General features: G+C 34.8%; 1 protein-coding gene across 5 annotated transcripts in view; it reads right to left on the bottom strand.

Moving 5' to 3' along the window:
* LOC149246539 (uncharacterized) overlaps positions 1-16,641 on the bottom strand; it is a 161,853-nt gene that overhangs the window by 71,729 nt on the left and 73,483 nt on the right. For 3 of the 5 annotated variants that reach the window (XM_089457961.1, XM_089457962.1, XM_089457965.1), the window contains exons 5-6: positions 6,810-6,858; positions 6,616-6,663 (exon numbers count right to left, since the gene is read on the bottom strand). In XM_089457961.1, coding sequence (XP_089314087.1) covers positions 6,616-6,663; positions 6,810-6,858 — 97 coding nt within the window. Of the gene's footprint in view, positions 1-2,656; positions 2,717-4,097; positions 4,191-6,615; positions 6,664-6,809; positions 6,859-16,641 lie in introns of those variants that run through there. The other 2 variants (XM_089457964.1, XM_089457963.1) reach the window with 2 other exon arrangements.

Raw genomic sequence — 16,641 nt, 5'->3', positions numbered from 1 at the left:
TAAACAGTTTTCTTATTTTTTGCTTATTTAAGTAAGGCACATGCATTTAGTTAAGGGCACACATATCTAGGAAGATACATGCTTGCATGTCATAGATTATCTCTATTTGAGGCATTGTTGTGCATGTGTCCATATCGATGTACCTACTCTTCATTCTAGTCTAAAAAGGAGAAGGTAGCCATATAGGTTAATTCATTCAATTCAACGAGTTGTAAATTAACTTTTTGTTTTTTCTCATAGCAGATTTCAATTCATAACTAAAAAGGAAGTGGTAATATATTATTTTGACAATCCACCAACTGATTTCCTATTATAATTTTTTTTCAATATGTATTAGAGTTGTAGTTTTGAGTAGTTTCCTTTTTCATTAGGGGATTTTCGACGTAAAAAATGGGCCTCAAAGCAAAAAATGTATTAACATAATCAACTTTATAAGAACCAGTGAGATTCAAGATGATGATGTCATCCTTAGGGGTATATAATTTTGGAGAGAAAAGAAGAAAACTACTTTTTTCAATTGTATTTTCGACTTATTTCCTTACAGATTTACTCAAATGTCAAGTGTAGGCACATGTTGGATGCAGAATTAAATTTTGCATCCAATGAGTAACCACACGGCATGCTTTTGAGTAGACCCACATCGGAAAAAGTTGAAAATACATGAAAAATGTGTTGAAAGAAAGGATTTTAAAAATAAATGTAGTCACTATTGAGAAACACAACGATCAATTTTACTAGCATAAAGGTGGAAGAGACATTCAAGATGATGATGTGGTCATGAGATCATTTGCCCTTTTCCTAGAAGACAACACTAAACTTGGCACTTAGATTTTCCTTCATGAGGAGTTAAGAATTGGGACCTGTTGTCACAAAAAGTGTCTAGGCACCGCAACAAAGCTTAGAGTAAGGGTTGTCACTCTAATCCTTACTCTGTTTAGACTCTCTCCTGGACAAGTCAAGGGGGTTAGTCCCTAGGGTGAATGAATGAAGATAGCCTGTGGAACATAGGCTCTAGGAGACTTAAAGATGAACAACTTGATGAATGTGAAACAAGTCCTAGTCAAGTGAGATGGATAGATCTAACAATTAAGACAAGTAAGACACAACCACTCGGTAGAAATGATTTTTAGACCAGTGCCTTAATGAACAATGCTCTGGATAGATTGTATCACTTGCACAAAAAGTTTTCAAGTAATAGATAAGCAATGTTGTAAGATGAAAATGAGACAATATTAAAATATGAGCAATGATATATAATTTGCAAGAGAAAAGGGAAAATTGTACTTGTTTCAAAGAGAAGTGCTCAAATAAAGATGACAATATCAAAGACAAATGAGCGATATGATTAAAAGATAAGTACAAGAGCAATATTTTAACTTTGCAAGTGAAATAAATATGCTCACAATTTAACAATATGCCCAAGATAGATGCTTAGATGTTAGAGCAAATCCACAATACCTTTAGATAAAAGTGCGATAATTAGATGATCTTACTTACTTAGACAGGGGAATAAGCAAAGTTTTGTAGAAGTAGCACACTTACACGATAGCAGATGAGGTTGCTAAGGTAACTACTTAGATTTAGCAATGTAGACAACATGCACTCAACAACGTTTAGATGAAAGTAGAAATGTAAACCAAATTTAGATTGCAACTCTCAGTTGGTTAGTTAGTTTAACAAGCTGCAATCAAACCCAATTTCAAAGTATCACTGATAATCTTATAATGCTTACTTATTCTTCTAAACAAGATGCAGAAAATAGGGCAATCTTTGGATTAGCAACAATATGTGATTGAGATGAAATCAAGCTTTGATCCAATTACCAAATTGCCTCTTAAATGAAACAATGCCAAGGCCTAAATGACAATGATATTATTATAATGTTCCTTTTTTTCTTGGACAGTTAGGACCAATAAAGGATTTCTAAGCAACACTTAAGTGAGGTGGCTTACAAGGAGCAGAAATGAGAAACATCACTTTAGATTAGTAACAATCTTCGAACGAATTTTTCAAAGGAGATCAAGTATTATTATGAGCAAGGGACTAGTTTTCAGTGATCTGCCACAGATTACAAGGCCTTTCTTCAGAGAATGAGCTTTAACCTTTTTAAGTGCTTACAGTTATGCTTTTTTTAGAATGTATTTGTTAGGCACAAATGCTTAAGACAGATCAGGTTGTTAACAAATGCTTCATGTAACTGCTGTGCAACAAGAACTAAACCACAATGCTGGAAGCTTGACAAGATGCCTCAAACTCAGTTAGTGCAATTCACTAAAAAATACTTCAGAATTTTCTCATGATTACTATGTAGTATTCTTAATGTTTTGAGGTTTAGTTTTTTTTTGGATTGAGATCTGAAAATGAAGTTCTCAATTCAGACTTGCTTGTCAGTGTGCCTTTGACGATAGGTGTGCCAATGAAGGCACCAGATCAAGCTATTTCAGGCCACCAAAAAAGTTGGGAAAAAATCCTTTAAGAACCAAATATGCCTGGTGACTAATATATTAAGTGGCCAAACAGAAATGAGAAAGACCAAGCCACCAAATTAGTAGTGTAATCCTTCAGAAAAGCAACGCTTCCAGAATATTATGTGACTGCTTACTCCAATGATTTGGAAATAAATTCAAGCCACCAGATCACTGATTCTAAGGCTGGTGGCTTCCAGAACTTGTTACAGATCAGGTATGTGGATTCTTTGCAATGATGGCTTGGGAACCTGCAAAACAATCTTGATCAGACAGGCAACCTTATAAAAATATGCAAGGACCTTTATACCTCAAACCCTTCCGAATTTATATGTGATCTCTGCAACACAAGCAAAGGGTTTTATGACAAATTTACACAAAGGAAATGAAGCTCTTTAAGTCTGCAATTCTGATTAAAATGCCTTCATAAGTTGCTTCAAATTATCAATTCTAAGCCCAGAAATGCGTGACCAAAACTCTAAATTAGATGACTGCAAAATTGCCTAGGATAGGGGTATAGATCAGAGACAAAATATTTGATATCATTGAGAAGCTTGCAGCTAGGGTAAAAGAGCTCCAACAGACTGCAACACCTTCGAAAGGTATGTAACTGTTGAATAATGTTAATAGGGCTCGCCAACTGCAAAAGGAAAACTGGTCAAGTTTCAAAAAAAAAAAACTAGCACCATAAATGTTAATTTTCAAATCCTCATGGTAGCCCCTTCAAATCCTCATGGTAACCCCTTCAAACATATTCAAATTTATTTTCAAAATAAAATGTTCCTTTTGAGGTTGCAGATCAATGATTTAATGCCCAAATGAGTTTGCAGCTTCACCAAAAAAATTTCCAAGTCTTCAAATCTGCAGAATTTTAAAAACATAGAACCTGTAGACCCAAAAAAATTTTGAAAATCTATCCACAGCTTCACCTTTCATAAAATTAATGCCAATATCCACGGCTTCATCTAAAGAAGAAAACACTCACGAATATATGGAAAGAATTATTTACCAAATCAAAAAAAAAAAATCAAAATATTTACAATTATTAAAATTTGAAATAAAATATTTACAAAATTTGAAAAAAAAAACAAGAAATTATATATACAAGAAAGAATTTTAAAATGCAATGGATTAGTGAAATAATACAAGGTGAAAGGTTAGTATATATAGATACAAATTAGAGAAACTATTTTTAAGTTTTGAATGTGAGAAAAAAAAAAAACAAAAAAACAAAAAATTAAAAAAAAAAAAGTTACATCTAAGTCAAAAAAATTAAACTACAAAAAATTAAAACTTAAATCAAAACAATATTTACAATTTTGAAATCTAAAAATTATCTACAAAATAAATAAATAATTACAAGCATGCTTAAAACCCCAAATCATAAAAACAAAATCCAAATGTTAGAAATTCGAAAATAAATGTCAAATCTATAGAAATAAATTACAGATCTATCAGATTTGACGAGTATGAGCCTGACTCCACTCTCAGATATGTAGATCTAAGAGCTCTTTCTAGCCAGATCTATCAATTTTGCACAAATTATAAAAGATATTTAAATTTTTAGAAAGGTACTAGCTCAAAAGCACCCCGCAGAAAAAGAATTTATCGTTAGATAAATCCTGAAGCTTATATGAGGTAGGCTCTTCAGAAAACATATGTTGAGAGTTGGCTGGTCCAACCGAGAACTATCCGCAAACGCTCAACAAAAACCTGAGAAATCTCCTACAAACACTAGATCAACCATCAAATCAAGTAGAGAAATAGAACAACAATAAAATTCAGAAGAAATAAAAATACATTCTACTTCAATCAAAATTAAAAATGTTACCCTAGATCCAACAAACTGAATAAGATACATGTATTCATATTATTCTAAGAGAGTTATTGATTGATAGTTTTCACATAGTATTAAGCAGAAATTAAAACATTGTTACCATAGATTCATGAAAAGAAACACTACCTCAAGTTGAAACCCCGAAGACTTTTGCATTAATTCCAGAAAATAGTATACAAGAGAGCTTGAAAGCTTAGTACACAATTCAAAGATTGGATGGATCAACTAGCAAATGACCTCATATTTAAAGATAAATCCTCCAACCGATAGTTCGAGTGATCCTCGTCAAAGCAATCTCGACTGTTGATGAAAATTAAAATTTCTTTTAGTCACATCCGTTGAAATATTTAAATATTGAGGAAATTCGAAATTTTTATTTAAAAGTATTTTAATTTACTCAAAAATAGAAATTTTGAGTTTATTTCCCCAAAAATTTGACTTTGACTTAACCCCAGGGATCAAAGGTTTCAAATTTAGCAAAATAATTAGTTTACCTTAGTCCCGAGACCTTTTAAAATTTAATTTTTTAGGACCGACGAATTTTTCCTTTGGAAAATTTAAATTTACCTAGGACCTAGAATTAATTAAATTTCTGCCTGAGGATTTTAATTAATTTTTTGCTAGAAAAGTTAATTAATTAACCTATGAGAGGATAAATTATTTTTCCAAACTTCAAAACACTTTACATTATGATTTTCATATTTTTTACATCGTAAGGGGGAAAGCCCATTTGTAATAGACCCTCACAGACTACCCATTTCTGCAACACAAATATAATCCAACGGACCAAGCAATTTGTAATAAAATAACCTAACCAAATAGTTAGGATTATTTCCAAATTACTTTTACATAAACTCGATCTAGAACACTAGGACTCGCCTAAAATCCTAGTGACAAAATCCATTCTAGCTTTGGGGTAAGACTAGAGGGAAAAACTCTGCCAATTATTCGAAAATAAAACGATGAGACGAAAAACCTCCTATAGTGGAGATCGTCACTAGAGAGGTAGGTTTACCTAGGTCGTTACATACATGACACGGGTCTATTGAGATTATTTACATTATACACATGCAGAATGGGTTTACAAAACATATTGGAAGTCAGGCTGATGATGATAGTTGGCCGACATGAACACATCGATCAAGCGTTATCCCTTTTGCGAAAAAGGGGGTGCACTGTTGTGGGTCGTTGACACGTATTGGTCAACAGGGCCAATTTCATGAAGCTTTTAACCAAGGTTCAGCAACCATCAAGGATGAAATCCAATTGCTTGTGATAGTCGTTGAAGACTTTCCCCGTACATGTATCCCTTCTAGTGGGGCCATGATTTCGTGATATCTTCTCAATTAGACAAGGGGTTAATTTAGCTATCGAGTTCTAACCTCTTGCCCTAATCCACCAACACCAAATAGCCAATTTAAGAGGGTTTTATTCGTGATCTCATCTTGCCATTTGATTCCTCCTAACTCTAAGCCCTAGAAGGATATTGGCACTGATCTTCATATTCCTCCATCACCCTTTATTCCCTTTTCCTGAAAAACCCAAAAAATCTCCAAACATTATTTTACTTAGGCTACCATCAACATCACCTTGTACTCATTTGATTAAGCCTTACTAATCCTCTTAGGGAAGTCCCGCTTGAGTCTGAGGAGAGCCAACCTAAAGTAAGAGGACAAGTTACCGAGGTAACAAGTGATAACCTTCCTACACGGTTCCCATCAAATTGTGCATTGTGGATTGGGGCTTTTATCACACACATTAAATTTGGGCAGTAACAATGCCCAAGTTCAATTCTTATAATACTTATCATAACATATTTTACATCATTTTTTCCCTTCACCAAAAGGCTTTTCAAATGATAGGATCATGGCCGAAACACAAATTAAAATATTAAATTCATTTTAGTTGTAAAAAAAATAAATTGTAAATGATATGATAATTTAACCTTTACAAAGATTCTGTATCTACTCAAATAATAAGAATCAGTTATCCTTTATTATCAAACCCAAGAATTTAGATAAGCTACATGCCCATGAGGATATATGTTTTACTACAGAGACAACTACTAACATGCCAGGAAGGTCTTATAAGCTAGAACTATTGAAGTCATAACATGAAAATAAACATGTTGATTACTAGGAAATAGGTGGTCTATGCAGAAATCTAGTAATCAGTAGAACTAACAAAAAGAAACCATTGGATACATGCCCTACAATGTGATCTGTTGTTACCAAAATATATCAAAAACGAATTGACATATGACCCAAGGTCATAATTGTAAAAAGCCAAATGATGGGAAAGAGTTGTACTTACTGAAGCAACACCTGCAAGGATTTGAGGAACTTCATAAGATATAGTAAGCTGCAAGATAATTGAAGTCAGCTGCACTGGTCTTTATTATAGCTTGGGTGGCAGAATATCATAACAGGCAATTTTTAAAACAATGAGAGAAAAAGTCAATTAATATGATGAATTAAAGGTTTAGCAATTTATTGAATTTAACTTACTTCAACACCACATGAGGTTGACCCTCTGGGATAAAAGCGCACAGCCCCTCTGTGTTCAGAGAATGACATGAAAAAGTTTTAGAAATCCTCTTTATATTCATTTATTTCTAGTCCTCACATCTACAGTTATCCTCATGGTGCAATACATGAATAACAGAATGAATAATTTATTCAAAGACCCACAATAAATGTCTTTATCTTAACACATAACACTAGAACTAATAATGTTGCTACCTAAATACACAATTCTCTACCCCTTGTATAAGATACTTAAAAGTGGGCTTAGCTATAAAAACAGTACGAGATACTTAGAAGTGTTCTTAGCTCTACAAATAGTACAAGACATGATATTGAATATTTATGTTTGGCAATGAATATATCTGAAAAAATACAAAGATTAGTCAAATTCAGATTGTGATACACTCGAGGATATTTTATGTTGGATTTGATAAGAATTTTTTATGGTACATTTTAAATTTTTATCTAAACTATGTCCACACTCCAATTAGTTTTTTCCAATCTTCTCTCACACTCCAATTAGTTTTTTCCAAACTTCTCTCATTCTTTACTCAGTCAAGGACGTTTGGTAGGTTTCTGATCTATCATGGCCACACTCATCTCATCGATTTTGTCTATTTCTGAATGACAAGTATATCTGACCATTCCTTCTGGATTCCAAGAAGAGAGGTGCCTAGCGCTGTTTATCAGAGAAGTAATTATTCTCAAGTATCACTTAGGAGCACCATCTATTAGATCATCTTTCTCATGACAGATTTGTGCTAGCTTAAAACACCCATTGGTAGCATCAAGCCTACAGGAGGGCGCCCATATAGTTAAATTAATTCATGATAGCAAATCCACATTCAAAAATTTTACCCTGCAGATGAAACAAAATAAATTAATAGATACCATTCAAAACATCACATTTTTTAAAACTAAAATGTGAGTATAGATCAGAAGTGTAAACACTCCATATCAGAATATCATATCAATCCAACAAGCAATGGGCTGTAGATCTGAGAAATTCTAATTCTGTAAATCAAAACCAGAAAGCGAGAAATTTAGAGAAGCAATCATGTAACTTCTCATTAACATTAAAAGACTAATTACAATGACTACCTTGTTTGATAATGTGTCCACCAAAAAGTCAGTAACACCTAGGAGAAATTTTGTCTCCTCTTTGGACAGCCAACCAGCCAGCAGCCCTATGATAATCAGCACATAGCATTATGCCAAAATTCTCCACCTATTGCTCTGGTCAGATCTCTCTTCCATCTAGCATTTCTTCTTGGAGGAAGATGGGTCACCTATTGGCAAGTAATTTTAATCATTCTTGCAATCATGTGCTTTCATTTAATGTTATGGGCATACTAATATGGATAACAGGGAAAACTGGATGAATGACCAATCTCGATTGTATTCTTGTTCACACACTTCACCTAGGATGTTAGTCTTTGACTATAGTCCAATGGACCTCCTCTGAGGCCTAAGGGTTTAGGAAGGCACTAATTGATGTAGTGTGTCAAAGATAATCCATACTTATCACTCTTCATCTCTTCCTATTATCATCTCCATTCTTCAAGCTGGTAGTCATTGGTCATTGGGATTGGCACCCTTCATCCACATCCTTGAGTCAGGGTCCAAAAACTTGGCCCCAAGAAGTTGATGCAATGAAAAGAAAGTTAAAAGCATATAAAGCCACAATAAAAGAAAATGTAAAAAGAAAAAGATGGTCGGGATATTATTTAGCATGTGTGCAAAAGTCTAGCATGAGCTATACCCCCGTCATTAGCCATCATCTAGTTCTTCAAGCCATTAATGCTTCATCTAAAGAAAGGAACTCTTGAAACTTGAAAGTGTTAGTTTTTGTAGCATCATATGTGTTCTAGCCACGAAATTTGGTGGAGAGGCTAGAATACATGAGATCTCCAAAACCGAGAAATCGTTTTTGAAAATTCCACCAAGAAGTATCTCAATTACATTATTGCCGATTTTTAAATATTTCTTAAGTCTAAACTTAGGGAATATAGTTAATTAATCAACATTAATTGAGATAAGGTGAGAATCCTCTAGAAACTCACACGGGTCAACAGGGAATTAATTTGGGCCCTTGATTAAGTTCTAATCTTGGCCATTGGTACTCCAACAAAAGATTATAAGAATTAGTCGATGGGTAAATGGAGAACACACCAATGCAGATACTCAGTTGCCCAGGTAGTCGATTTTCTCAGTAACAGAGATTCAACAAAGAAAAGTGAGTCACAGGGTGGGTAGCAAGTGGCAGAGAAGGTCAGCAGCATTTCCAGAGGAAGCCTTCCAGTTCTAGAAGAGGCAATGAGAGGGAGTGCAAAATTCCTAGAGGGTTTGCACAAGGATTGCATAGGCATAGCAGTAGTGAGTTTGATCTAGCTAGAGGAGCTAGTGATTCAGCACTTGGAGGCCATGATTTTGGTTAGATGACGCAGTGAGTCAGTTCTAGAGCCAAACAAAGATAGAGCTAAGGATTTCAGAGGTTTCCAGAGGCAGTTGCAGTAGGATCCGCGCATAAGTTGACGCAGAAGGGATTGCATGTGGCTAGGGAGGCAATTCCAGGCACAGAAACCAGCTATGGGGTGAGGGAAAATTCTCACGATAATTTTGCCAGTATTTTTCCTAGATTGGATTGCCAATAGAGCATCCAAATTATTGTACTCAAATTTGTTGTTGAAGAATAATAATAAAACCCTCATGTGTTGCACCGGTTTTCCCAAGTTGGGCTTTTACGAGGGCAATTGTGCAAAAACAATTGTGTTTAATTTTTGAGTGTGTGTTAGAATTTCTCAATTTCCAATATTTTATTTTCCGCAGTACTTTTATGGTAAAAATTGCAGTAGTGATTTATTCATTGTTTGTCGTAGCAAATAAACTGCATAATTAAATTTACAGTTAGGAGAATAATTTCCAGTTACTGCAATAGATGAAATTTTCACATGGTATCAGAGCTTAAGTGATCAGTCAGGAAGCTCAATAGTGGAGAGAGGGATTTCGTTGTTCAAAGGGAGCAACAGATCGAAATTCCCAAAGAGACTGTGCAGAGCCTAGGACAAGAAGTTTGAATTGTTGGGCAGGAGTTCGATTTTCATTGCAAGATTGGCAGAAAAAATCGATTTGCCCAAGACAGTGATTCCATCAGTAAGAGGGAGCAACAGCAGCTTAGATTTTTGCTGAGCAGATTTCTGGTTGGACGCAAAGGGTTTTGTTGCAGTTTGGAATCGCAAAATTAGCATCGGGTGGAAAGAGGAATAGCACACTGTAAATTCCTCAGTGTAACCATGGACAGAATTGACATTCAAGAGGCTTCAAATTTGTCTTCCAGGTTAGAGGATGAATTTGTTTGCTTATCAGGTTCAGCTTCACGGGGTATCTAGTATATAGGCAGTGGAACATCAGCTCATATGACAGGTGTTAGAGAATATTTCTCTAGCTCCAAGGAGGAGCAGATGAACTTCCAGATTACAATGGGAAACAGAACAAAGTGTACTTCTGTAGAGGGAGGTAGCATCGACTTTCAGAGGGAGTTAGGAGCAAGCACCAGCACTACAGATGTATTGCATGTGCCATGATTGGGTATGAACCTAATTTTAGTATCCTAGTTACGGGATAAGGGATAAGATATCCACTTCGTAGGGAAGAAAGTGTTTGTCAAACACTCAAGCTAGAAGACGGTAAGATAGATTGGAGTTAAAAGCAATAGAGTAAGAAGAGTAGTCCTGAACATATACCATTCGGATGGTAATCCTCCAAGAGTTGTGAGTGCCATTTCCCTGTCAGTAATAGTCTCCCCAATAGATAGGAGAGCATTCTTCATCTCAATAATTCTTAAGAAGTATGCCTGCATACTCTCATATTTACCCTTCTTGATTTCCCTTGGCTTATTTCTAAGAAACAAAACTTGATTTGCATCATTAACTTTAAATAAACTCACCAGTCTATCGTAGATTTCCTTGGAGGTGTCTAGATCAGAGATGTACGCCACCAAGCGCTTGTCGATAGAGTCTCGGATGATCTTCTTCGCTTTAATTTCTCCGTTCTTCCATTTGTACCTGGCAGCAGGAGGTTCATTTGATGGAGACTCAACAAGATTGCCTCTCACATGATCCAACACTCCTTGATCCTCAAGGGTTAGATCGATAGACATCTTCCATCCGTGATAGTCAGCTTTCTCACGGAGCTCGTCTTCGGCAGGAAAGAGTGTTGAGGACCCCATCGTTCTTTTAGGATAGCTTTGCCAATCTTCTTTTCGGTGATTGCTCTTGCTCTTGCTTAGGCTTTGTCTTCACCTCAGCTCTGATACCATGTTAAGTTATGGTATGTTCTATGCTTATAACAGATTACTTATTTTTCTTATTATATTCCACAGATTAGCAATCACATGTACATAAAGTAAAGTGCAGATAGAACATTAAACAACCGACAGAAAACAAGCCAAGACAAGAGACACAAGATGTGGCGGCTAGCCAGGGACAAACCCCACAATGTGTGGGGAAACCCTTTCATCAAATCTTCTTTTATCTTCAATAATTCAGCAGAGAGAAATAGTACAATAAATCTTATTCATATCAGCAGTAGCAAACCCTAGATCAGCAGCATCAACATTAGCGGCTTCATCATCAAACTAGGGCAGACGATATCTCACAAACCGACTGTCGGATCGGCTTGATTCCACCACCAAAAGTTGCAGCTTCCAGAGGAGGTTCAGATGAACCTACAACGCAGTTCAGATGAGGAGATCTTCTAGTCCACACAGGTCAATATTTACTTCTACATTTGCAGCTTCAGTTTCGGCAATTTCCGGCTTCAAACTAGCGCAGTTGATATCTTGCAAACCGTCCGTCGGATTGACTTCATTCCACCACAAAAAGTTGCGGCTTTCAGAGGAGATCCAAATGGACCTACAGTGTATTTCTAAGGAAAAGATTTGATGGTCAACGCTGGTCAAACTTTGGATCTGCAGTTGCAACTTCAGGTTCAACAGCTTCCGACTTCACATGTGTGAGAGAAAGACCCTTTTCTGCGCAGTAGAGAAGACTTATTTCTGCGCAGTAGAGAGAGAGAGAGATGTGATGAGATGAGTGAGTCCAAATGAGAAAAAGTCCTCTTATATTTATACACAACGTTGGTATTTGAATAGACGCGACTGTTGGGCTTCTGAGCCTACACGAGTTGTACGTCAGCTTGATAATAATTCCATAATCAAAATAAATTCATATATCCATGAATACTTATCGGAATCGGATGATCTTTATATCAATCCTACACCTCTCGACGAGAGGAATCTAATAAAAATATTATCAGCCATGAATAAGATGACCCACATGAATTTTTTCCCTAGTTGCCAATTTTAACATGTACTCTTTCCATTACTCAGTATAATAAATGGCTTAGCATTTCTCTCTGCATTTCTCGAGTACCTGCTTATATTCCATGTATGCATTATTGTATGTTGCACTACTGTTATTTCTCTGGTTGGAGTTTGCTTATGTTTGAGGGATATCTCTGATAAGGGATATTACATGGTATCAGAGCAGTTCGGTTCTCTAGGTTGCTTAACCGGTGCACAGAGCTCATTCTACTATCTAGGTCCTTGGCTATCCAAATTCGTCAACCTTGTTGTCGTACAATTGAAGCATTTTGCTCAGAATTGGGGAGTTTCTCATTTTCTCCGTTTTTTTAGGCCCTTGGCCAACAAAAAAAAAAATTAACCAAAAAATATATATATATATAAGTAAATAAAATTAAAAAAAGAAGAAGAAAAAAAAATGTAAAAGAAAAAACAAAACAGATACAAAATCTCATACCAAGAATATTTAAAACTTGTTACGTGGAGAAGCCCATGGTTTTAAAAACAAACCATGGTAATAGCCCATGGTATTTTAAAAGTAAAATAAAAAACAAAAGGGATACAAAATCTCATACCAAGAGATATTTAAAACTTTTTATGTGGAGAAGCTCATGGTTTTAGAAACAACCCATGGCAATTGCCCATGGTATTTTAAAAGTAAAAGATACTTTGATAACATTGGAGAAAAAAGGTGTGGTCTAAATAATTTTAATCATTCAAATCTAAAGATTGTGACCGTACCAAGAGTCACTTCTCATCCAAATTTTCTGAGAAAAAAAATATATTATAATTATAAAAAATGATACTATATAAGCCTTATATAGTTACATATAAAAGGAAAAGTGGGTCTCAAAAAAGTATATATAAATTTTATATAATTATAATTTTATAATATATATAAATTAAAATTATATAATATATATAATTTATAATTATATATAAAAAAAATTATTATTATATAAAAAAATTTATTAAAAGAGTGAAAAAAAATATATTTAAAATATATATATATATTATAAATTATATAAAAAGAGAGTAAAAAAGAAAAAAAGAAGAAAGAGGAGAGAGAATATAACATATAAAAATTAAAAAATATATATATATATATATATATATAGAAAATAAATAAATTGTTGAAAAAGAAAAAGAAAAAGGAAGATAAAAGAAGTGAAAAAAAATGGAATCTCTAAGAAATGAACAAAAACAATTCCAAAGAGATGTAAAACAAGAAATCACAATACTTAAGCAACAATATGTTGGACTTGTGGATATGCATTACAAAGAAATAATGGAAAAGGACGAAGAAAATTCTCGTCTCAAGGACCACGTCGAAAAATTACTTGCGCAAGTGAAGAAGGCTAAGGTCACAAAAAAAGAACTCAAAAAGCACTTATCAGAACAAGAAGAGGAAGCTTTGCGTTTAAAGAACCTTAATAAAAATTTATTAGAACAAATCAAAGATCTAAAAGATGAAAATCTTAAAATTCAAAACACTGAAAATAAGGTTGATAAATCAGAAACCAAAGAAATTTTACGTCTGAGAAACCATAATCAAAGTCTGCTCAATCAAACTAAGAAACTTAAGGAGGATAAGAAAGCATTAAAAGATAAGTTGGAACAAGTCACTCAAGAAGAAGTATCGAAATCTCCAGTCACAACAGTTCAAGTTGAAAATAAGGGAACGAATACCGATCCAGTGAATATGACAACTCAAGAAGACAAGTCAGTTGAAGAAACGACACACTTAGATGTTGCAGTTCAGACAATGGACATCCCAAGTGAATGTTCCATAACCAATTCAACAACATCTTCACCAAAAGAAAATCTAAAAACTTTATATCGGCATCTGAATCACGAGAGTAGACAAATCAACCAAGCTACGTATCAGGACCATTCAAACCAAAGACAGTAAATTAATGTTTCAGAGAATAATGACGTAACATCCATCCCGTCTTACGCTGACAAGTCGTTACAAAATTCCAGTGATCAGAATACTATACAGAAAATTAATCTGGGATGGTCTGATCCCTTCTCAGTGCGACAATTTTGTTTGTCACTAAGAAGATCATATCAGCTTGTATCGACGAAGATGACTGTTCCAAGAGAGAAAGACTTTCAAAGCCGAAAAAGAGATCAAAACTTTTTTCATCGACAAGCTTTGAGGACAAAGCTTTTTGAGGAAGGAGGCAATGTAACGAATAAAATATATAAATAATATAAATATAATGTAAATGATAATAATCATAAATAATAATTAGTTAAGTAGTAATTGGGTTGAAGAGGCATGTCTAAATGAGACATGACTCTTTATGAAGAGACACTTGCTTGATATATAAGCAAGCCTCTCATTGTAAATCATTCTCATTCTTATTCATACATTTAATATATAATATTTGTATCCTCATGGATATCTTGATATTCCAAGTCTTTTGGAGTAATTAATTTGTAGAAGGAACTTTGTTCGCTTCACTCTCTTTGACTTGGGCTAATTTAATCTAATTTGACCAAATTTCTTATTGATCTTCGAGGCCAAATTAGAGACTTTGACCGAACTGTTCTAGGCACTTTGACTACAGGTTGGATCTAGGGTTTGACCACAGGTTGACTATGGAAGTTTGACCGAATTGTAGGAAGGAATCTTGTCATTGTTTTGACTGAGTTTGACTGAGCAAGGAAGGTTGAATTTAATGCTAGGTCGACTGAACTTTTTTGGGTAGTTTGACCATTGACTTTTGCAGACCGTTGATTGTTATCGACTGTACCACCACACACTAAAAATTGCAAACTGGTATCTTTGACCAGATTTAACTATTTCTCGCTCATTGGATTAGTTTTGGATTGGTTGCTTTGGGATAGTCAAAGATTTGACTTTGACTGGCTTTTAGATGTATTATTGGACTGATGTATCTCATGCTGAACATTGATTGACTAATAGAAGAAGAATTGATTAAGGGTTTTCCCCCTTGTACGGTTTTTCCCTAGTCTTTGACCAAATCTCTGTGTCTCATTGTGCTTGGCTATCTTCTATTGTGCATTTATTGTTTATTGTTCTATCCATAATTGCTTATCTGTTATTAGGGTGATTGAAGTTGAAAGAAATTGTTTAAAGTGATTATATTAGCATAGAACACTGTGAAAAATTAACAAAAACAACAATTTAAATGCAAGTAGCAAAAAGAAAGAAAAAAAGCGATGTGGTATGGTGATCATTGGGGTTGCACACAAAGCCCCTGCTCTCAAGTTATAACCTCCTCAGGACACCTTTGGAAAAGTCCTCAAGTGACAAGGTTAGAATGCAAGTTGGGATCCCTTCAGTGAGCAACATACTAAGCAACCAATTTAAATTAAAAACGTAACTAAAGGGATCACTAGGTGTTGATACAGAGCCCTTTCTTCTTATTACAATCTTTCACAACATGAGCAGTGCGTTCATATAACCTTAAAAAGTTGCAATCTAGTGTAGCTATTCTTCAATGATTGACCTCACCTCTGCAACTAAGCAACAATTGCAAGTAGTAAAACATTCGATAATTAAAGTGAATAATGCAGTCAAACCAACTACCATCTATCTATTAAAGTGAAATAAATGCAACTAAACTATACTACATCAAAGAAAGGAAAAGAATGGGGCAGTGTGGGCCGAGTTGGTGGGCCCTCCCAACCTGTACCATGTTGCCTAAGAGGCTACAGAATCAAGATTAGCTTAGTCCAACAATGATCTTTAAACACTAACAATCAACATTTGCATTGATCCAACAATAATTTGAGAGCTACTTAGTTGTCATCAGAAATTTTCCAAAATACAAGGATTTGGCAGCCTCCCTTCTGCAATCCCCTCTATTATAGATCTATAGCTTATCCTCTAACAGCAATCACGGTTAAAAAACTCCTCCAAAACTCCAAACTGCTCTCTGCCCATACATTTATACAAGAAAAGAGCAGGGGGCGAATTGGAACCAATTCCCCCATATATGGACTGGTCACTGGCAAATTATGACTAGTTCACAAAATATTGTCTTTTATGTATTCTTGGTTGAAGATCTGATTATTCATATGAGAATAACTAGATTTGGTTTGTTTTGCTAACAAATTGCTCAAATTGGGGCGTAGCTTGTCAACGTCCGCAACCAAAAATATACCCTTGAAAGAACCCTACGTATCTCCCAATACACACTTTTTGGAGAATCCCCTCGCCTGTAACCTAATTGGGGACATTTTGAACAAACCACACGACTCATATTTTTCATATTCTTCTTCGTTTTCTTGAAAATCACGCCTGAAGTTAGTCATTCAATTATGCCTAGCACAAGTTGTCCAATTTTTTCATCATGAGTTGGAGCTTCGTAAAGTTGTCCTGGGTACAATCTAGATAACATGAAACCATGTCATCACCTCTCGAAACAAAACCCATGTTCCGGAATTCCACCTGGAACTACATAGATATACTAACAA

The sequence above is a fragment of the Pinus tabuliformis genome, chromosome 7 (assembly GCF_031772625.1).
Source record: "Pinus tabuliformis cultivar Carrire ecotype Pingquan chromosome 7, CPIR1, whole genome shotgun sequence".
NCBI lineage: Eukaryota > Viridiplantae > Streptophyta > Pinopsida > Pinales > Pinaceae > Pinus > Pinus tabuliformis.
The sequence above is the reverse complement of the archived record's forward strand: the minus strand, read 5'-3'. Positions and strand labels throughout refer to the sequence as shown.